This window comes from Melanostigma gelatinosum, assembly GCF_949748355.1.
Source record: "Melanostigma gelatinosum genome assembly, chromosome: 23".
NCBI classification, from domain to species: Eukaryota; Metazoa; Chordata; class Actinopteri; order Perciformes; family Zoarcidae; genus Melanostigma; species Melanostigma gelatinosum.
The window spans coordinates 11,914,555-11,938,952 of record NC_136656.1 but is presented as its reverse complement, the minus strand read 5'-3'; the positions used below and the strand labels follow the sequence as shown (position 1 = coordinate 11,938,952).

Below are 24,398 nucleotides of genomic sequence, written 5' to 3'. Positions count from 1 at the left end.
GACAACATACTGCTTTCATTAAAGAGGTGGAATAGTATTGAGCAGGATTGAGTTCAGTCTATTGGTCCAGCCCTCCACAACAGTCCCTGTTTCTCATGTGGCCCCTTGGGAAAAATAATTGCCCACCAGGGAAGGGAGACACGGCAGAACCAGAACTAAGTGGGCCAGACTGTCAGAGCCTGCTGCAGTAAAATGAGGGTTTTGCTAAAGGGACCGCCACAATCAACACAAAGTAAGCTCCTCGTTGTAACTTTTAGATCACATGTGTCAAACTCAAGGCCCGTGGGCCGAATCCGGCCCGCCACGTCATTTTATGTGGCCCGCGAATCCGCCAGCAAAAAAACAATTTTAATAAAAAAAAGATTTTTTATTTTTTATTTTTTGGAAAAATAATTAAAAGTTAGACTTGATAATAAAGGTATCCCCATGGTCGAAATTATGAGATAGAAAGTTGAAATTATGAGATAGCATGTTGTTTGTGTACCGACATTAAAACTATCACAACAGGTGGACAGGAGAGGCAACAGCCCGTAAAGTGGTTTTCCAACAATTGAAAAAGATCGACAAATAATCCCAAAATGTCCATGAAGAGAAAAATTGATGCAGAGGGAAGAAAATGTAATGAAAGATGGGAAAGCGAATACATGTTTGTGCTTCAAGGAGAAACACTGGTCTGTCTTCTGTGTTATGAGGCGTGACGGTGATGAAGGATACAATTCACGTCGGCATTTTGACACCAAACACGGAGCTAAATTTAGCCTCCAAGAAAAACATCAAACTGTCCAAGAATTAAAAGGCAGACTGCAATCACAGCTGAATATATTTACACAGCTACAGCCCAGTGCATGCTAAAGGTATGTGAGCAGTGCTCCGACCAGATACAGACTTTTACAAATGTCACTTTGTGAAGAAACACCATCGCAGACCGAGTTCATGAACTAGCAGCAATCTAACAACACAGCTAGCTAAGAGACGAGCAGGTACTTGTGTTTCTAATGAACTGTTGATGAAAGCACAGACAACACGGATACAGAGCATCTATCCATGTTCATCAGACCTGACTCTCAGTGAGCAGCTCTTGGATGTAGCTGCCATGCAGGACGACGACAGGGAGGAACATTAGTGATGCAGAGGTGACACAAACAGCTTTGAACAAAGTTAATGTAATAACTTGTGTTTGATATTTGTCTTTGTTATTTTCTTTAATAGTTTGATCTTTGATAGAGTCATGTGGGTTTATTAACCCTCAATTAAAATGATTTATGGTATAATAACAGAAATGTGTTTAAATATAATTTTTCATTTATATAACTGCATGTACAATATTTTTACACTTGAATAAACAATAATCAAATGCAGAGAGTTATTTAACAATATGTTAGGGAGAAGTTAGTTATACAGTCTTACAGTTACAACCGGCCCTTTGAGGGCGACCGTGATGCTGATGTGGCCCAGAGTGGAAATGAGTTTGACACCCCTGGGTTAAATCATGTAATGTTCATGATTCATTAAATGATTTAGCACTGCTGCCCTCTCGTGGTTAAATGATGTAATGTTCATGATTCATTAAATGATGTAACACTGCTGCCCTCTAGTGGTTAAATCATGTAATGTTCATGATTCATTAAATGATTTAACACTGCTGCCCTCTAGTGGTTAAATCGTGTAATGTTTATGATTCATTAAATGATGTAACACTGCTGCCCTCTAGTGGTTAAATCATGTAATGCTCATGATTCATTAAATGATTTAACACTGCTGCCCTCTAGTGGTTAAATCATGTAATGTTTATGATTCATTAAATTATGTAACACTGCTGCCCTCTAGTGGTTAAATCATGTAATGTTTATGATTCACTACATTATTTAGCACTGCTGCCCTCTAGTGGTTAAATCATGTAATGTTCATGATTCATTAAATGATTTAGCACTGCTGCCCTCTAGTGGTTAAATAATGTAATGTTTATGATTCACTAAATGATTTAGCACTGCTGCCCTCTAGTGGTTAAATCATGTAATGTTCATGATTCATTAAATGATTTAGCACTGCTGCCCTCTAGTGGTTAAATCATGTAATGTTCATGATTCATTAAATGATTTAGCACTGCTGCCCTCTAGTGGTTAAATCATGTAATGTTTATGATTCATTAAATGATGTAACACTGCTGCCCTCTAGTGGTTAAATCATGTAATGTTTATGATTCACTAAATTATTTAACACTGCTGCCCTCTAGTGGTTAAATCATGTAATGTTCATGATTCATTAAATTATGTAACACTGCTGCCCTCTAGTGGTTAAATCATGTAATGTTTATGATTCACTAAATGATTTAGCACTGCTGCCCTCTGGTGGTTAAATCATGTGATGTTCATGATTCATTAAATTATGTAACACTGCTGCCCTCTCGTGGTTAAATCATGTAATGCCCTCTAGTCACAGTTAGCTGCCTGTTAAAAGCAGACAGCAGTTGTTTCGGCTATGCACCGGTATCATGGTGTGTGAAGAATTCATATCATACAGGAAATTAAAACCGGTATACTGCCCAGCCCGAGTCTTTATTATAGTTTGGACAATTTTGTACCAATATTTGACAGGCCGGATTAAAAAGCCCAACGGGCCGTATCCGGCCCGCGGGCCGTAGTTTGCCCATGCCTGGTATAGAGGCTAAAATTCCTGAACATATACAATGGTATTGACCAAAAAAACATACCCAAGCGCAATCACATGCACAGCCAGTAACACATACACTTGAGGCTCCACAGCAGGTTGTGGTCTCACCTGTTGGGCTTAGGGAACAGGATGGAGGAGTCTGGCTTGCGGATGAAGTATTCATCAGCCGCCTTGCTGATGGTCAACACCTTTTTCTCTCGACGGGGCATCATCTCCAGGGATAGGGGGGTCTCAACTTTTGGCCTTAGCATACCCAGGTAAGGAGGCAGCAGGTGGATGAAGATCTGGGGAGACAGAGAGTTGGCTCAACAACTTACAATATAATCAGTTTCTTAGCGCTTCCACTTCTTCTGATTGTGTTATTTAACTGTATTTCCACTTCCAGGGAATAGCTTGCTGGCTCTCCGAGACCTCCAAATGCTATCGTCTTGTCTGGTAATAAAAACTGATTTGTTCGGGTTTCGTGATTTACTGGACAGCTGGAATGTACTTGCCCTGTATTTGCCTATTAAGGCTGAGGAATGAGTGAAAATGCTGAATTTAGCAGTGAGATAACCTTTGAGAGCAGTTGCTGCTGAATGATGTGGGTGGGGGGAACCTAATCGCTAATGCTTTCCAATTCCTCAACGTCTACCCTCAAGGTGTCTTTGAGCAAAGGAGGAAATATAAAGTGCAGATACTCCAGTGGAACTCTTCAGTAAAGACCGAGCTTTACTTCAGTTGTACTGGGCAGCTCCCAGATGCGTGTTATTAAAACAGAGATAAATGTTTAATAAAACCGGAGTACTCCCTGGCCGTCAGACTTGGAGTTGCTTTTCAATGGAATGAGATAAAGCATTAAACCATTGAGCCAAATGTTGGTTTTGATCAATATCATAAATGCTGTTTGGCTCTGTTAACGGCTCTTTTATCTACACTTTAACGTGATTGGATATCCTTCTTTTGAAAGAACTCTTGGCTAGCCTGTATTGACAGATGGATGTCAATAATCGCCCACCGGCGAGGACCAGACTGCACTGCAGCTCCAGTGGAGAATGTAACGGGAGTTGAAGCCGCTTGACTTGCATTGTCGTTTCAAAGAAAAAGCACGACTTGGCCGTCATTCAGAATCAAACATGCCCATGTCCTTATGTGACCGTTCTTTGTATCCTCCCGTTTCGCAGCACACTGCAACACCTGTCGTATTTCCCTCAGACAGCAGAGCAGTGAGTCACACATAGTGACATGATCACAGCAACAAAGAGCTGCCAAACAGAGGGAGATCCAAGACATCAGAGTGTGTTATACGATGCTCGTGGCTACACTTAATGGATATTTCTGAAGGCTTTTCTGTATGTTAAAATTGGACTATCCTACTGGTCAAGAATGGATAAAAGAGACAATACATTTAAAGGAGGAATTTAAACACTAAAAACGATATAGAGACTTGAGACCTGGCTGTGGTCCTGGTGAATCTTTGGCTGCAGGTGGAACCCGCAGGTGTGATCCTCCCCACATTGTATCTGATTGATGAATGGTTAGCCAGAGCACCTTCCAGGCTCCACAACATTGGCTCTTGCTTTTGGAATATTCCACTTGTGACACCTGCTCAACTGTGAGAGGATCCAGAGAATGTTGTCAGTGTGAAGTGACTACGTGATTGAAAAACAACACAAAAAGCAGCCGTTAGGATAAAAAACGTCTTCATACACTTTCCTCACTGACCCCACGCGACACCTGCTATACTTCCCAAAGCTCGTCACATCATTAATCGTGACGATAAGACTTCCCTCTGGAGAGCTCCCCTTCATAGAAAAGAATGCTAAGAGAAGAAACATCAACGTTTCCATTACTTTTACTAATTATTGCATTAGTAGTATGAATAGATGAGATTATTATCATCTCCCACCAGGCGCAAAGTGGATAGATTAAGTGTCTGGTCTTGATCTATTTTATTGTGAGTTTTATACACTGCTGACTCCTCACTCCTCTCAGTGATCAACAACTGCTTCAGTTTACGCTCTTAGGTATCAGTCGTATAAACGGATCTATTTTCCCATCAACACTGATGCACATGATGATTGTGGGTCAAATGTGCGGAGCGAGCGAGTGTGTGGTTGAGCATGAGAGGGAGACTGTGCTCATGGCAGACAGCTGGGGGCATTTGGAGCAGGAGAAAGGGTGCTGAGTGCACTTTTCTAGTTCTAGTTTCTAGTTCACCTACCTGAACATTCATAAAATGTCTGTTTTGTGTACAAATCTTTCCTTTTCACATTTCATGGCACCGATCGTCCGAAGGAGGAGGAGCGAAGAGAAGCAGAGCCGGTCATGTTCTTTTCTCCCGTCAATCCAGTACCAGTAGTAGTAGTTTAGTTTCAGTAAACCATGCGAACCACCCGTGTGTAATACAAGCCTTTCAGAGGTGAGCATTCCCTGAAGGCGTGACAGAACTTGGTGCAAAGTGCAGAGCTGCTGCTCAGGCCTGTAATTAGCTTCCCATAATGTACATCGAGGGCAACAACCACTGATTGGGTCAATGGTAGAACATGACATTCCGGTTGTTGAGGACTGTCGACCTAATGCTGCCTGGAACGAAACTACTATTGCCTACATCTCAGAATTATCATCCTAATTAACATTGCATTCATTAATTAAAGGCCCCAATTACTACATTAACGCTTGCATACATAATGAATGCTGTGCTTAAGTTATTTCATTTATTTTTTGGCATATTCACTTCTTCCTCTTCATCACGAGCACATTGTCATGTCTGCACATGCTTACGTGCTCATCAGAAGGCCCCGACAAGACAATGCCATGTGTACACGCTTGCATTAGATGTCACTCGTGCTATAATGAGTCGGATTGCCTTGAGTCTGTTCATGTCTTGTTGTTATTAATAACCAGTCTTAGTTTTGTTGTTGAATATAGTTAGGTCAACAGAGCTTTTAAATGTGACACTCTATACCAAGCTTGTACTCTAAAGACTTGCTGGTCTCTTTATGGAGAGGAAGGGTGTGACCTAATGCGGGACCTCACCTTGCGGACCCACATGGGCATCAGGTGGGTGCTGGGTGAGCGGTGGTGCAGGTTTAGGACGACCACGCTGAGGATGACAGAAAATGTGACCAGGATCATGGTGAACATGATGTAGTTGACGATGATGGGGACCCCCAGTGAGGTCTCCGGGATCTTATCCGCCAGCAGCAGCAGGAACACAGTGAGGGTGAGCAACACGTTGATTGACAGACCCATCTTCTCTCCTGGTGGGGGGGAAAAAAGCAGACTTTTCTTACCAACACATTGTGGTTTGCAAAAACGTACAATGCCAACATTTTGTTCCTGGGGACTGGGCTGCTAATAGTTTTCACTGTTATTCTACAATTACAACACGTCCCTTTCTAGTTTTACCATGACGTGGTTTGTTGCTCCTTCAGCTGATGTACTATTTTAGCCACAGCTGGTCCATGGAGTTCACCAGCAGTGACTCGAATAGAAAACTCATCTCCCATTCTAAGTGATCCTGATAGAGCAGTAGAGCCGGGCCTCCCAGGTGTATTTAGTGGTCACTTACAAACTGTGTTTACCACAGATTGGTCGGAGTTGGTGGGTAATGAGAAGCTGATTAGGCAGCGCATGCTCCCTCACTGAGTAACTGTCAAAACAAGAGGCTTGTTCTTCACCTCCAGCTGAAAATGCGAGAGTTTAGGTTGACAGGTGATCTCTGGGAGGTACAGTGTAAAAATATAGATATATATATAATATATATTTAAATAAATACAAATGTATTTTCCAATAATATGGAGCAGCAGCTAAGATAATATGTAAACAGCATTGGAATCAACTTTAAAAAAGTGTTATTTATGTGAAATTGTGGAATGTAAACTCTTCCTGATGTTATTACCGTTTCCCCACAGCTGTAGGCTATATGGTCTCTATATGCCTCATGAGCTGAAATGAGTCATTTCACACCAGGCAGTGTGTGTGTGTGTGTGTGTGTGTGTGTGTGTGTGTGTGTGTGTGTGTGTGTGTGTGTGTGTGTGTGTGTGTGTGTGTGTGTGTGTGAAGGGCTCAGCAGGTTCTTATTGGAGTCACACTGCAGGATGAAATGGCCTGTGTTGCTCCTCTGATTCGGCGGGCCTCCCCTAGTGCAAGTTGCCGATGCGTCTGCGGCCCTGCAGCTGATCACAGACCACCTGGGGGTATATACGGGGTAAGGAGCTGCACTTCTGGGCCTCTTGGCCACACAGTATCTGTGTATTGTGAGCTATGGTCAGAACCACAACTCTACTGTATGTCGTAGCCAGTAGTTTAACACCTACAGACTGAATAGCCAATGAATGCAAAGTTCATGACAAAGTACAGTCTTAAAGCTGATGACTACAATTACATTTGAGAGGTTATTGATTCGGCTGTGCTCTACAGGAAGCAGCTATCTAATCTGAAATTGAATGCCTTTGTGACAGTAATTGGACAAATGTGTGATTGCCCAATTCAACCAGACCCCACGAACACAAATAGGAGGGATGGTGTAAGCAGTTTTAGAGAGCGACGATAAGGCTAATGATCCGAAGCGAAGCTAGATCAAAGTGGAAACTGTGTGCGTTACGGGGATCGTTTGCATACCTGCGTCAGGAGGCAGGTAGAAGTTAAAGATGGCGATGATGGTGATGAGGATGCAGGGGAGGATGATGTTAAACACGTAGTACAGGGGCTTCCTCTCTATGATGAGGTAGAAGGTCATGTCCTCGTACAGATCGTCGTTCATGTTCTTCCTGCACGGCTTGTGTATGATGTGCCACTCGCCGCCCTCTGGGGAAACATTCACATTTCACAAACCTTTGATCAGAGAAATGTCGGCAGCAAATCTCCAAAAAACCCAAAAAGCAAATACATAAAAATACTCCAGTGACAAATGGTTCAGATATTAGGCAGATGAAAAAGTGCCAAATGAGGGAACATTTAAAAAAAGAGGAGCGAAGTCATTCACTGTATCATGCAAAGGATATACCAGCCCCTCACTTAATGTCTCATCAAACGGTTCCCTTGCTTCCTAAAAGCCTCCTATTCCCTTCACTGTTCCATCCATCCCTCCATCCATCCCTCCCTACATCCATCCCTCCATCCATCCATCCATCCCTCCATCCATCCCTCTATCCATCCCTCTATCCATCCCTCCATCCATCCCTCTATCCATCCCTCCCTCCATCCCTCCATCCATCCATCCATCCATCCATCCCTCCATCCATCCATCCATCCATCCATCCCTCCATCCCTCTATCCATCCCTCCATCCATCCCTCTATCCATCCATCCCTCCATCCAGCCCTCTATCCATCCCTCCATCCATCCCACTATCCATCCCTCCATCCATCCCCCCATCCATCCCTCCATCCCTCCATCCATCCCCCCATCCATCCCTCCATCCCTCCATCCATCCATCCATCCCTCCATCCATCCCTCTATCCATCCATCCATCCATCCCTCCATCCATCCCTCCATCCATCCATCCCTCCATCCATCCATCCCTCCATCCATCCATCCCTTCATCCCTCCCTCCATCCATCCCTCTATCCATCCCTCCATCCATCCATCCATCCCTCCATCCATCCATCCCTCTATCCATCCATCCATCCATCCATCCCTCCATCCATCCATCCATCCCTCCATCCATCCATCCCTCCATCCCTCCCTCCATCCATCCCTCTATCCATCCCACCATCCATCCATCCATCCCTCTATCCATCCCTCTATCCATCCATCCATCCATCCATCCCTCCATCCATCCCTCCATCCATCCATCCATCCCTCCATCCATCCATCCCTCCATCCATCCATCCCTCCCTCCCTCCCTCCCTCCCTCCATCCATCCATCCATCCATCCCTCTATCCATCCATCCATCCCTCCATCCATCCCTCCATCCATCCCTCTATCCATCCCTCCATCCATCCCTCTATCCATCCATCCATCTATCCATCCATCCCTCTATCCATCCATCCATCCATCCCTCTATCCATCCATCCATCCATGTGTTCCCAACCAAATCCTCACCAGTGTAAGCTTCGTCCAGCTGGATCTCCTTGATCTCTTTGCCTTTTGAGTCCAGTGCGTACTGCACGTCGATCTCTGTCGAGTCGTACGTGTAGGAGCGGAACTGCATGGTGCAGTTCTGCCAGTCAAACGGGAAATACTCGACCTAGACACAAACAAACAAACAAACAAACAAACAAACAAACAGGCAACTGAATGCAAAGCAGCAGAATAGACGGAGAACATTGAGACTCACTCGTGAATGATTTCCTATTATGTTTGTTCTTGCAAAAAGCAAAAAGGAGGAAAATGTGAAAATCCTACGTGGGATTCATGAAACGTGAGTTAACGGCCAAATGTGTTCTCACCCACCTGAGTGTGAGATGAATTGCGTCTGCTCTTAAATTGGATGCCAGGGCAATTTGCACAATTTCAGATTGAATCATGCATGAGGCCCAGTGCCTCCAAGTTGAAGTTTGTGTTGATGTACTTACCTTAACTCCACAGGAGCTGCAGTAGAGTGCAGGGGGAGTCCAGGTTACTCTGCCATTACTGTAAGCCTGGATGTGGACACGCAGCGCTACGTGAAACACCCCGTCATTACTGCAAACACAGACGAAACACGATTAGAATCTTTTATTTTCTTATACCTGTACGTTAGCACTTGAAGACATCTTTCATGAACCCCGTACAGCTTTGGGTAGTTGTAAATCACTGCACATTTCCCAGGACACTTCGAAGTGTAAAGCACCAAAGCTGGACGTAAACAGAGCTGTTTTGGCCATCAAGCTCATAACACGATGCACAACAGAGACATCAAGTCATTTGGACACAGATTTAGCCGTCTGTCAGGGTGCAGTGTTTGGCTTTTATGGCCCTGGTGCATTAACAAGGAGAGGCTTTGTCTTTAAAGCCTAAAACCCTGTCCCTGTGAAGGTGCTGCTGCTGCTTAAAAGGTTAAATGGTCAGCATTGATCACACACACACACACACGGAGAAGGATATACACACTTCTGCATTTGTGTGTATGTGTGAGCGGTTCCGTCGGCTCAGTTTTCAGGGAGCCATGCTGCTTAATTGCCTATAAAGTGCTGATGAATGGAGCAGTGGGGATATTTACAGCGGTGTTAATGGGAGTGTGTGCGAGGGCGTAAGAAAGAGAGACTCCAAGTATCTTCAGTTTGTAATTTACTGCTGTGACAGAGAGTTTTCCATTACAGAGGTGCTGTACTGTACCTGGGTCTTTAACCTAATGTCCACTGGTTGCAGCTGCGTGGTGCTCTGACTCCATCACACCACAAACAATCTGCTGCTGATTCTCCATCAACACGGTAACAGATCATCTGTGGCTGCACTTGTTTTAACGGCTGATATCGCACATTGTCTTGCTTTTATTCTCTATATTGATATTAATAGTGGAGAGAAGGTTTCTTCCACAGAACCTCCTGAGAAGCCAACATTGGAAACTATCTAGAAAAGGGCAGAAACTTTAAAAAAAATACTTGGCAGGTGATTGGATGAACCACCTGTCAATCAAACTCCTGCTGAAGCCAGTCCATTGAGAAATCCTTTCCATGGAGAAAAGCCTTCAGTGTCGTTCTTTGCTCTCTCTTCCAATGAAGACATACTCTGATATAACTGATGTTATTACAGCATCTATCCTAACCTCTTTAGGAGCCGCCATTTTTGTTTTGAAGGAACAAACAGCCGTCTCTCTGTGTCGCGTCACACACACACACACCTAGACCACGGCCAGAGCTGGCAGTACCTCCTCACGGGACTCTGATTGGTCCGTGCACCAGCTTACCGGAAACATACGCATAACTTCCAGCCTGACGAGATGGATTATGTGATATGCGATCCCACGATTCTCTGCTAAAATGATACTCCAGTCATGACAGCAGAAAGAAAAATGGAATTATTGAGGTTGTGCCAAAGTTTGTCCTCACGAGACGTTTGTCATATTGTCTTCCCCAGAGGGAGCAGCAGCTACATCATGTGTGTGTGAAGGTAAACACTAAACGCCCCCCAGGGCCCACGCAGAACCCATCCTCGACACAAACTGAACAAACACATTCTCTGTCTTAAAGAGGAGGAAAGCGACCAAACGCTTCCTCCTCCCAACTCTTTTGTCGCTGATTCATTCATGTCAACGTGAGTGCAGCGCTTGTGCTCACTTATTTATGAGGACTATGTCCGGCAGCCAAACCTTCGCAGCGGGGATACGCATCACCTCAATCCCATCATGCTCCTTGGGCTTCCATGACAACCGATGATCCGTCCACTCCTGTTGGGAAAGAGTTTGTGTTTATGTGTTGTACATATATATATATATATATATATATATATATATATATATATATATAAAGGGCAAGAGGGACACAAGGGGGGACACTTTACATTTACACATGTAGCCAATTTGTCATTTCATCATTATTTTCCATCACTGCTGTAATTAGATTCCACAGGGATTATATGCATAACAAAATACCATTTACATCATTTTTCATTTTGCACATGCTCCGTGTTGTTAGGACTACTCCCAGTGTTCCCTCTTGGTTGTTTCCGTAGGGGCACAAAGAGGGAGGTCTCTCTCAACACACTTACCAGATTCATGACGACAATGGTGCTCATCTCTTCATTTTTCATGTTCTGGAACAAAAATGTGAAAATGATCATTCACACACATTCAATCATCTTCCATCTTTATGTGATGATTTCTACCGCAGAGTCTTATTCTCATCCTTTTGGCCATTCCGACTACAGGATGTTCACTTACCACCAACATTTTGAACATTGGGAATTACGGAGAGAGCAGCGTGAGAATCCTACAGCTTTCCACATTTCCTAATGTTCAGTTTTACATTAAACATTTCACACACCTTGTTTCTACTGCAGGGACATTGAGTGTTTTCTCTTCTCTCACAAACATCACTCCGTTGATGCCTTCAGTAATGACCATCGGGAGGGGGAGGGGTGCTGGCCATCGTTTAGTTGGGACTCTTGTTTAATAATTGAAAATACAGAAAGCGTGTGCTGGTCAGATTATCATTCGAGGATGTATTAGCTTCTGGCCCAGTCACAAGGGGAATCGTTTCTGTAGACTGATGTGATAGGACAAGATCAAACTTCTCAACAACTTAAAGTTAAGCCTAAGTCCATTTCACAGTGTTTCCTGTTTAAAAGAGATTTTGTGCATCAGAGATGATGAATGAGGTATTAAACAGTGATCTGAGAAGGCGGAACACCGCTGCTTAACGATCATACCATGACTATGAAACAAATGACATTATGGCTACATAACACAGCTCATAGTCACCCAACACAGAGCTCGTGCTCATGTCCACTACAGGCAATGAATGAAGGCATGCGTGCATGTGATTGTCTATCCAGCAGGAAGGTGGAGCTTCCCCTGAGCTGGGCCTGCTATATTAGACGCTGGGAGGAATGTCAGGGAGACAGCTGGGACAGAAACAGGGAGGGTGGGGAAGAGCGTAGAGGGAGGCTGAACCATCTCGCTCTCTCTCTCTCACCCCCTCACACAAACACATCTCATCACTTACCGATTACTGTTCCTGTGACCGTAACCAGAGGTGGGGGGTTGTTAATAATAATAACACCGCTGTTGGGCAGATGAGCGGACAGAGCATCGAAGTGGGTCAGTGTTCAAGACCGTTCCACTCCGGAACTTAAGGGTCCCGTGTGACCTCCTCTCCTGAGCGACACTCACCTTGAGTGGAGGTGTAAGGAGCGTGCTCGCTGGAGTCAATGTGTATGTAAACGTGACACTGTGTGAATGTGTGTGTCGGCCAGTGCGACAGAGAAGAAGGCCCGGGGTAAATGAATGAACAGATAAAGTGACCGTGTGTGTGTGTACAATTGTTACACAGAGACAGGAGCCCAGTCAGTGCAGGCTGCTAAAACCCTATTTACCAGCATGCAATGCAATGCTGCGCATCAGTAGCATAACTCTGTGAGCGATTTGACTCAGCAGGACAGCAAGCGCTGAATCCAGAACCAGATGGCTCTCAGATATATTCACTGTGTTAAATTAAAAACTTTCGCTTTGTTATCCTGTCATGTACAGTGGTCCTCAGCATAGGGAGCCACCACTGTGCTTAATACCTTTACGGAGACATTATCAGAGCCATGGGAACCCCAGTATTGACCCCATACAATAGGAGATACCCAGAAGATTAAGTGTCTTTACTGTCACGTGAAACCCCAGAAATCCAAACCATTTCGGCAAACCAAGGGAATGTAGATGTTTGTGAACCAAAAATACTTTTCATATCAGTCTCGTTGTATTGCAGAAATACCACGGGATTGGGTAGGTTGAACTAAAGCAACGCCTGTACTTCATCAGGAAGCTCAAGCGAGCAGGAGCCCCCCCCCCCATCATGCTCTCATTCTACCGAGGCGCCACTGAGAGCATCCTCAGCAGCTGCATCACGCTGTGGTTCGGAAGCTGCACCGCCTCCAACCGCAAGAGCCTGCAGCGCATTGTGAACTCTGCCCAGAGGATCATCGGAGTCTCACTCCCTACACTACAGGACATTTACAACACCCGCCTCACCCGCAAAGCACTCGGCATTGCGGGTGACCCCACCCACCCCTCCAACAGCCTCTTCAGCCTCCTGCCTTCAGGGAGAAGGTTCCGCAGTCTCCGTTCGAGCTCTACCCGGCTGAGGAACAGCTTCTTCCACCAGGCGGTCAGGATGCTGAACTCTCTCCCTCCCTCTCTCCTCTCGCTCCCCCTCTCTCCCCTCCTGCCATCTCTGCCATCTCTCCCCTGACCTCTCTACCCTCCCCCTCACCCACCTTTCCACACTGCCTCAAATGGAACATACCAGGACATCTACTCCCCCTCACACCCCTTCCCTCATCCAGCACCAGTCACTTTTTTATCTATTTATTTTAATTTTATTCTCTGCTGCTACGAACATAAACCCCCCTCACACACCCTTCCCTCATCCAGCACCAGTCACTTTTTATTCTCTGCTGCTACTTGTTAATCCTTTATCTAGGCCCTTATGTTCTTAACTTTTCTTTTTTTTTTTTTCTTTTTTTTTTTTTATTTATTCTTTTTTTTTCCTATTTTATTCTATTTTATTCTATTATATGTTATATGTTCATGTCTATATTACACTGTGGGACTGCAAGAAACGGCATTTCGAATTTTCTGTATGCATAACACGTGGAAACTTTGACAATAAAGTGAACTTTGAACTTTGAACTTTGAACTTTGAACTTTGAACTAAACTACTTGGAAAGGGAGAGAAAAAACATGGTTTGTGTTTAAAACTACAACGTAACAACCGCAGCGTCGTATCAACCACCCGTAGCGGACTTTCTGATGCAACAATTCATAACAAGCGCAACATATTACATAACAAGCCTTTCACATGGGACACAAACCGCTGTCTCCTGGGTGAAAGTCCTGTTTGTTTGACCCGCCCACAACCCCTCCCATCCGATCTTAGTGGAGTAGTTTGTCAAACTCGTTATTATACCACCCAATATATTACGTCACTTGCTCTGACCAAATGCAAAAACATCGACGTCACTCTTTTTTCCTTGAGACAAGGATGTAAAAATCCCAATTTTCCCAAACTCACATAAGCAACGCTTCTTATTGTCCAATTTTTAGTTTTGAAGCCTTTTCTATTGTATAGCAACGAGCCAGATGATCTAATATCTACTTATTTGGTGTTGAGCGTTTTAGAGTCGTAGAGCTGGTGGATGGGTGGACTGTTTCTTGTCATATCCTGTACACCTGATACTGTTTTGTGAACATTATTGTCGTTCATGTACATGTATGCAAATATACGTTAAGTGTCAGCGTCTCGTGCCTCACCAGTCCAACGAAGGAGGAAAGGACCATACCCACACGAACCACCACCCTCTCTTCAGGTCTGGAGGCTGGCCGCACCTTCAGGTTGTAGCCGGTAAAGAGCTGCTTCAACAGAGCCTTCTCCACCTCAGACGCACCTGGAGGACAAATATGTAGACGGCTTATATGACTTCATAAACAATGGACTGTGAGGAATACATTGCTTAATGAACTCAAACATTGGTAACCAAAGTTTATGCTGGGTGCTGTGTGCAAAATCCAACACACTGGTGACAAGTGAGGACGAAGCTAGTTGGCAGGCAAGGTGTGTTGTGCAACCAAATAAAAGAACCGTCGAGCTCAGTGGTCGAGGAGAGCACAGTGAGTGGATGCTTCCCAGAATTAGCCAGATTAGTTGTAGCTACTGTAAGTTAGGCGTTAGTCAATGGAATCAATGAAACATCCTCCCGATGCTTCCTAACTAGACAGAGTCCCGCCCACTCACATCGACTGCAAAGACAAAGCAACAGGGACACAACTCAAAGGAGAGTTGGGAGGGAGGAAATTGGGCGAGTTTGACTTTCTGCAAAGGTTGCAGGTTGTTGTGGTGAAGCCATCGATCAATCCAAATACGGGGCAAATGGGTTTTCTTTGTTCTTTCGCAGAGTATCAGCGTTCCCAATCAGTGGAAAAACATAAGAATATCCGATTACAGCCATAGACCTTCTCCTTGTAGGATATAATGTGCCAACATCAATTTGCAGAAACAGATTCTGCATTCATATGCAGAAACTGTAGGCAAGACCTTTGTGCAAGAGGCGCTCTGGTTTCCATTTGTAGTCTGTGGAGTATTAAACAATCACGTTCAAGCAGGCTTCGCTTGAATGCAGGTAAACAGTCCATGTGGAGAGCGGAACAGGCGAAACACATTGGTTGAATTGCAATCTCGGAACCCACCGACTATGGTCTGACAATGATTTAGCTTTTTATTGGTTTTGGATTAGCTTGTAAAATGGCTACTTGTGAGTGTAAACAAGAAGCACACGTAGAAAGGGAAGTCTCGGCCCAGATATCCGCTGGCTACCTACATGGGGAGTGGGTGGAGGGCTATCTAGCTGCTTGCAATCTGCAACCAAACCACAAGATGTCACCAAATGCTACACACTGGCCCTTCAACAGATATAGCTCACCACATGAAAGCTATATTAAAAGTCAAAATCCATGTCATGAATTCCCCTTAGACCATAATCCCCGTGTTTAAAGTAGCACTTTTAGACGTGTCTGTGAACGTACCAAAACCCAAACGATTACACGCCGCAGCAGTTTCATACATAACTCCTGCCTCATTTCCACCCATCTCGTCCTCCTCAGTGCTGGAAGGTTAGACACATTTATAATCAGCAGCTCTGGCGATGCAGCATTCATCACGTTTGGCATAGCCGAGGCCCCAGCGGGATCGGACCCGACAGGAATAAATGACAACGATCACCGAGCAAGGCACCCCCCCCCCCCCCCGTTAGCTATGGGCACAGGCAAGCGTGGCTGCTGAAGTGGTTGTAGGAGGCGACCATTTTGCATTCTCTTCCCCATCTCTGCCCAGTTCAGACGACTTGAAGGATGCTTGCCATCAATATAACTGACGGCAGTACAATACAGAGCAAATTTGAATGGCCATTTAAAGTCACTTTGATAAAAGCCAGAAGAAGCATATACAAGTACTCCTACTTAAAAAATAAAATGTGCCTCCAGCTGTTATCCTGCGCCATAACTTCACTCAACACTGAGTGCACTTGTTTATTAGTGATAGGACATGATTTAAGTTCAACACTGGTCCAAGCACCAATGGTCGGTTTCCAAATTATTTGCTGAAATAGAAGAAAGACATTGAATTCTCTGAAGGCCTCAGAATAAATAATGATTGTTTGTGGCTGTCTGTGATGACATTTCGTTTTAGGAGTTATTTATTTATTCACATGCTAGTTGACAGAATGATGACATAAGTCCTTAAAGATTTAAAAATGAAAAACAAATTGCATTAGCATGGGCCTATTAGCTGTGCTTTCTGTTCAGTGCTAATTAGCTAATGTTAGCATGCTATCACACTGGTAAACATTAGCATGTTGGCACACGCTTGTTAGCATGTTGATGTCAGTGGCGGGCCGTCAGGGCCTGCAAGGCCTTCTCTGCTGGCCTAAACAGAATCAAAGTTACAGCTATTTTATAATTTAATAACTTTTCTTAAATACACATGTATTGTAATTTATAAAAATATTTTTCCCATTATCTTATTTTCTCACTGCACAGCTACTGTCTTCCTCAGTTGCTCTGCTTCCAGTGCAGCTTGTTTTAAGTAGAGCTTTTATCCAATCAGATCTCACCTCTGTGTCTCTAGGTAAGAACAGAGGCAGAGGCCTGCAGTCTCTCAAGTGCATCCAGTGCAGTTTAAGTGAATGGGGACGATATTGTTGATTGTCATAGTCTTCAACCAATCAGATCTTTAGTTTGACATGTTGGGCGTATCCTTTGACGTGTCAGAGCCTGCTAGCTGGCCTACAACTACGTCAGCATTACCTGCAGCTCAGTTTCCATATGCAGCTCTGCAGTGAGGTGCAGCGTGTGCTGTGATTGGTCAGTGGGCGAGCACGTTACTATCGTGAAACGAAACTTAACAGCAGAGGCTTAGTCGGAGTAGTGAGAGTTCAAATTGAAAGATATGGAAGAAATTATGAAATCTTTTGCATTTTGCTTGGTTATTATTTTTTTTTACCTAGCTTTGTTTTTTGAACACTCAATGGCTGAAGGAGGAGGAGAAACTGATTTGTGAGTTGGGATTTAACTGCGATTAAACTCTTTGTCAACAAAGAAAGGAGGATGGAGTTTGGTAAGTCAACTGCATTTGTTTTTTTACATCTAATATCTGAATGGCCTGTCCCCTTGAGTGTGTAGCAGAATGCGTGTTGCTGCTGTTGTTTCCCCGTTAAGCTCGTTAGCGTAGCCTCCCAGAACACTTGTGGAGCTCCAGCTGTTTTTTGTTGTGTTTTCTTTTGTTCCGGTTCAGAGGTCATACATACCGTTGTCTCCTACATGAGCGCAGAAAACATTATATTTCCCACAATTTAAGCTTCTGCATTTTCCAAATGCACTAGTATCATTCAAACGTATTGTTCGGTTTGTAAGCCTGTGTATTGTGTATTGTTACAGCCCTAGAAACGAATAATAACCATAGCTGTGGCGTCATAATGAGGTTATAAGGTGGTATTTCAGCTGCAGGACAGCAGTGAAGGCCCAGGTTTGAAATGCACGGCCCGCCACTGGTTGATGTTAGCTAAAGTTAAGCACAGAGCTAAGACTTTTAGCTGTTATAATGTGTTAAATGTACCCATAGTGTGTCTGTGTAGTGACAGCTGGTATTAACAGCTGTTTTCTTTGTTCATTGTGGCATCGGAGTATTTAAGAAGTACCGTTGTTACATCCCGACATGGAGCTCTATAACATGATGTATTGTGTCAGCTGGTTCCTTACCTCCCAATGCGCAGAGGCTGCCCACACAACATGCCAGCAGGAATAGATCCGGGCTTCTCATGGCGCCCTCCCGAACCAAACAGGTCTCTCCTCCGCAAAGCAGAAACTTAGTCGATAACTCCAAACTTTTTTTTTTGGCTCTTCTTTTTCAATTCCAGCTCACTTGAACTCCTCAGTGTACGTTGTGGTTTGGTCGGTGTGGACTGTTGTTGTCTGTCAGTCAGGCCGGCCTGGCCAACTGCTGTCTGCTCCAATTACAACCTTGGGGAGGGGGGGAGGAGGGGGTGTGTCACTGTTCACCCCCTCGCGGGGTGAAGCTTCAGATGGAGGCTCGCTACTGGTCCAACACAAAGACCACGGCCCTTTTCCTCATTCAGTTTCCTGTTGCAAGTGACAGGTGTCCCTTTGCGCCCGCCTCTCCTTCTCTCTCAACACAGGTACCACGAGGGAAACAATAGAGTCTCTCTCACCATGGCTCCCTGACCATGACACCTTCCGGTCTACACCAATCATTGAGCCACGTGTGACCCTTGAGCTAGATGCTCAATTCATCAGCCCAGTATCAATACGAATCACGTCCACATTGAACTGACCCCCCCCCCCCTTTGAGTGATGAACTGCCTGCATGGAGCTTTCTTGCAAAGCCATATGAAAAGCCTAGCCAAGAAACTCACCGTGATGCCATATATACACGTCAATAGAGAAAGAAATAATGTTTGTCACATGTTGTGGTGTAAAATGTGGCTTTCTTGTACAGTCGTCCACTGTAATGAGTGGACATATAGGTGACACAGCAGCCATTACTCTCTCTTTTAAAGGCCCTTCTGGGGACGAGCATTAGAAAATAGCAGTAGCTAACAATACTGTGATACACTGCATTGGATAATCTCCATGTATATGTATTTGTCCCTACCAAAATAAACACCAGATAAAATGAAAACACTAAGTTGATCAAAAGGTTTAACTGCCACACTATTTCTCGAAGGCCCCTTGCAGTAAAAGCACATCCTCCGTATATCCCATGACCTCCTTTCTTCATGCCACTCCGCTCTCGCTCACAATCATCGGCCGTCTGCGCCACCCTATTTTATGATCCACGGTCACTGCCATTTGGCCCGCCGCCAATTTAATTACCATAGAAGCTAACTATTAACAGCTAGCCGCAAGTGTCAAGTCACACCTCAAATCCGTGGTCAGGAGGGAGTGTATATAAAGCTTGTTGGCCGCGACTCAAATTCAGGGATCTCTCCGAGGGCAACCCTAATAGATTGCTGCGTAATTCAGAGGTAGTTAAGTTAAATTAGATTGATCGCTTACCCACACTTGTTATTCACATGGTAACAAGTAGCATGTAACAGTATTGTAGTAATCAGATTACCTAAAATGTGGATGTCATTTGGAAAACAAGTTTAGAACGGTGACATACCTCGATGTTGGAGGTGCTCATTATATGTCATTCCACTAATTGTATTGAAAATCAATCAGTGTAATCAGTGTTTATCTACCTCATTACCCCACGGAGATAAACCTCTTCTAATCTGAGATTTCAAATTAAAAAGTCTGCCAATTGAATTTAGTGTTGAGACTTCAATTGGAGGTTATCAAAGTAAACGATGTGGGCAAAAGGTCTGTAACAAAGCACGTTAACATCCTAATGTTACACTGTCGGACGTCCTGTTCCAAACCACGGGAATTCTTAATGCATTCCAGGGGAGGTTTGTTCATTAGGAACCCGGCTGCAGGGATTTGCTCTCATTCAGCTACAAGAGCATTTGTAAGGTCGGCCGCAGATGTTGGAAGACAAGCTAATCCAATGTCAAAGCCTGATGATGGGGTTTGGGACTCTGTGTGTGGAGGCCAGTCAACTCATTCCACACCAAACTGGGGAAACCATTTCTTATTAATGGAGCCGGCTTTTTGCACATGGCGGCATCGTCATGTTGAAACGGGAAAGGGACGAACACAAACTGCTGCCGTTAAGTCTGAAGCATTCTATTGTCAAAAAGGCATTCAAGGTATTTTAAAACCACACTTCTTCTTCTCCGAGTTGCATTTCTGGGGTATCAGAATAAATGTACCGCAAATAAACGCTCTTAAAACATAGAAAGAAATATGCGCCTCTCAGGACTCTTCTCACGTCGCAGTTGATGTTGATTCATGTGATCAAGTCCGATTGGGTTAACTTGGTTCAGTACGACACTACTTTATGAAACGTAGGCCGTCTGTTGGAGGAATTACATCAAAACAATCCACCCCCCCAAAAAAAACTCTCAGCAGACAAGCGTTACAATCATACAAATATATTAGTTTGTTTTATTGAATTTTATCCAATAATACGTCTCCCTTGACTTTGTGTAAGTTATTATAGAAATAAATATAGATCATATTGCAAATGCAGAGACAAGAGTTTGGGATAATAGTGTTGAGGATGGGGGCTTAAGGGGTTAAAGAGTAAATATTGGGTAAAGACTGTTTCTTTAAAGGTGTCCAGTAAATGATTGGCGCATGCATGCTTGTAGACCCGCCTGTCTGTGATCCTCCACCTCAACCCAGGAGTTTCAAACTGCTCGCCTCATGTCTCAGGTGGCAGCAGGCTCTCCGTGGTCCTTTTCAGCTCTTTTCTCCAAGTGATCCGTGGGTTCGGATGGCGTACGGTAGTCGTTATTCCACCTTTGCCAGCGACAGGGGGAGTCACTGCGCCCCAACTACATTTGCATGGATATATTTATATATACTTATATATAGATATATTTTTTTGCCCCGTTTGAATACAAAAATAGTGTCATTGTGGCTTTATTAGCTGGAAGACTGAAGCACTCTTTTTGCATTTGGAAGACAAGGAAAGTAAGATTATGCTGATTTCCTTAGCTTCTTTTCTAGAAGACTTAAGTCACAATAACTTGGATCGTCCATGCAGTACGAAGAAGAGCAAAAAAATAAAATAAAGAAACATGAAAAAAGTTGAAAGTCCCTCAAGGGTCGATCACAGAATGACACACACAGGTAGACGATGTGTTTGTGTGTTTGTGTGTTTGAGGGAGAGACAGACGGTTAGTGAGCAGTCCACATGCTGCCGGTGGGCCAATTCAAATCCAGTTTCGAGGTCAAAGGTCAGTGGGCCTTTGATTGACAGGCGAGTGCTGTGGGATCGTGGGGGATCAGGAGGTTTGAGACCTAACAGTCTTGTCGTTACTCAAGTTTTCCTCTCTTCGTAGATCGAGTTCAACATCCCACATCATGTGACGGGAGAACAGACACAGCACTGAAACAGCGAGATGAACAAACACACATGGACAGACCTACAATGATCCATACCAATATTCACAATTCCTTGTATCATTTCATTAAAAGTCACAGTACTTCCACTGAGAAACACAATCCAGACTTTTTTTTTTTTTTTTTAACAAAAAACACTTGAAAAAAGGGATAAACAAAAACCTTTTAGCATCGTGTACACTGCAAAGTCACCACGGAAACATTATTGGTGCATTAGCTTGTGAGAGGGGAAGTCCCTCCATGATCTGTCTGTAAAGGTCACCCCATTTAAACACATCTGCCCTGACTTGATGCAGGGTGCTGTGTGTGTGTGTGTGTGTGTGTGTGTGTGTGTGTGTGTGTGTGTGTGTGTGTGTGTGTGTGTGTGTGTGTGTGTGTGTGTGTGTGCAATGCAGATGTGTCTGGGGATTGTGGGTGTGCTTCCATGAAACACACAGACAGATTTTTACGAATGAGGTTAGTGTTTTATTATTAACATTAAACAGGATGTGACCTTAGGTGCTCTGGATTCCAGTATAAAAGCACGTTTTATGAAGCAGCTAAAAAAAAAAAAAAAAAGAGAGAGAGAGAGAATCTGACCGAGGACGGCGTCACTCTTTTGTCACGTGAGCCTCTCTCTTCCTCCCTCTCTTTTTTGTGTTTTCTGCTGCATTGCAGATGTGGTGAAGGGACTCCACCTCAAAGTACGCACACACACACACACACACACACACACACACACACACACACACACACACACACACACACACACACACACACACACACACACACACACACACACACACACACACACTTTAACAGCAACCCAATTCACAAAAAAGGGAAAAGTGTTAGAAAAATAAAAGCTCTAATAAAACATGGTTGGTTTCTATTTCAATATTAATCCTTTTTTTCACACCCTCCAAAATAATGTGGCTGCACCTTGTTAATGGAGTTTATTGCTTTCTGCCCAAGGACTCGTACTTATCGATTCGGCCTCTGATTTATCCTCTATTTTCCTCCCTCCCTTTCTCTTTGCCGATCATTTATTCCCTCACACATATTGGACATACAGAGATATTCAATCACAGTTACAAAATGATTACACACAAAGACCAAAGCTGATGAGTGAGTCTAGAACACACACGTATACTGAATACACACACACACACACACACACACACACACACACACACACACACTGCCTCCAGGTTAAAGGGAAGTTGTGTTTGAAAAAGGGATCAGGGAGAGGAAGTGTAACTTCAAAAGGAAGCGGTGAGGGCACGAGTTAGCTACACTACAATATGTGACACATGCTTCTCTCTCTCTCTCTGTCTCTCCCTCTCCCTCTCTCTCTCTCCCAGTCCTTCACCACCCCGGGTGACCCTCGACTGCAGTTGTAATGCGCTCAGTAAGCAGGGAGGAGGGCCCTGACTCGGGAGAAAAGGCAGGGAGGGGTGTCCCCGGGGATCAAAGTGTGTGTTTGTGTGATGTGTGAAGCGTGCAGATATACATCATTTAACCCCCTCCCATATCAATACACACACCTCTCCCAATCTTTTTTTCTTTCATATACTCAAGAGAAATGTGCCGAGCCCAACGGCCAATATTTAACATTCAGAGCTTAATCCAAAGACATTCATCAGTGCGTTAAAAGCAGTAATTTAAGCCACGGAGAGGGCTTCGCTAATCAAACATGCGCTGAAGATAGACGGCCGCCGAGATAAACGGCAATCTTTACATCTTGTAATTCACACAGACCTGTTTGAAGTGAAGCCTGAAGGCCGCCGGCTGGAACAGAGGAGCTGATTCCAGGCATCACAGAGGACTTGCAGCAGGGACAAATGGGTGAGTGTGAACACCGCACAACACACAGTGCAGCGATACACAGACGCACACACACATACACACACACACACACACACACACACACACACACACACACACACACACACTCACTCATGCAATCATGCAAACGTTTCCATCCACACACAATAAATGATTCTGTTATCTACCGTGATGCAACGTGAAATCACAGCGAACAGCGTGGGACACACATATTCACACCTCCTCTTTTAGACTCTTCACCCCCACTTCCCCGAATATATTATGAATAACAGGTGCCATCTAATGATTCATCTGACTGCAAAAGATAACACTGTATGTTACAGCTACTGGAAACAAAATACAGTAATTAGGTTACAGATGAGAGGTGAATGAAAACAATAGGACACCAGATCTGATGGCTTGGATTCATAATCATCTTGGCTGGAGTTGCTTTAAAGTCACTTTCACAGTCTGAGGCAGGAAATGAGATGATTGGAGCCCTACAAATATCAAAATAAAATGAAGTTTGAATCCTCTTATCTAGAAAATGCACAACTCATGTGCTATTATTTTTTTTGCATCTGTACAGGCATCAACAGAAAATATCCATTTATTGTTTTTGAGTTAAAGAGCCTCTCGAGCAATATAGTATAAAACGTCCATAAAGTTGTGGGACTATAGCCAGAGGCAGAGTAACACAAGAACGGTCAGAATTGAATCAGCAGAAGCCACGATAAGCCTGACTTTGAGTGTCACGCTTCAGTCGAGCTCCAAAAGCGCTGGATCCGACATTCCCCATGATGCAATTCAGCTTTCATGAGACCCTCCGTGCCTCCTCAATGCCCATGCATACCTCCAGTGTAATGCAGGCATGTGTGCATGATCACGTTGCTTATTGTCCATACCTCTAATCTCGATGGCATCTACATTACAGCAGACATATTGTTTTTCATTCCTTCCATCGTCCATATTAATGGCTTGAACTGAAACGTTAGCCCTTAACTCTCCTTCAAGATCTCTTTTTCTTTTGATTCAAAGTCTGAAAACAACAAGAACCATGACATAAGAAAATATTGCAACATAGATTTCCCAGCCCTTAAAACTCACAGTAGTAGTTGTCTCAGAAGTCATGGCTATGTATGTCTCCTCTCTCTCTCTCTAGTTCCACACAGTCCTCGTCCTGTTCTACCGGGCAGGAGCCTCATTTAATTCAACATTTGTGTAATTACTTTGTGAATAATACTTAAAACGTTGTGTTCTGGATTTAGCGATCCACAGGGGG

At 44.1% G+C, this 24,398-nt stretch overlaps 1 protein-coding gene across 1 annotated transcript in view; it reads right to left on the bottom strand.

Moving 5' to 3' along the window:
- The window catches only part of chrnb1 (cholinergic receptor, nicotinic, beta 1 (muscle)), a 31,770-nt gene extending 13,501 nt beyond the window's left edge, over positions 1-18,269 (bottom strand). The window contains exons 1-9 of the mRNA XM_079295380.1: positions 18,035-18,269; positions 14,537-14,670; positions 11,287-11,331; positions 10,857-10,966; positions 9,174-9,282; positions 8,701-8,845; positions 7,276-7,461; positions 5,689-5,912; positions 2,779-2,954 (exon numbers count right to left, since the gene is read on the bottom strand). Coding sequence (XP_079151506.1) covers positions 2,779-2,954; positions 5,689-5,912; positions 7,276-7,461; positions 8,701-8,845; positions 9,174-9,282; positions 10,857-10,966; positions 11,287-11,331; positions 14,537-14,670; positions 18,035-18,095 — 1,190 coding nt within the window. The 5' untranslated portion in view covers positions 18,096-18,269. The remainder of the gene's footprint in view (positions 1-2,778; positions 2,955-5,688; positions 5,913-7,275; positions 7,462-8,700; positions 8,846-9,173; positions 9,283-10,856; positions 10,967-11,286; positions 11,332-14,536; positions 14,671-18,034) is intronic.
- Positions 18,270-24,398: the final 6,129 nt, after the last annotated feature.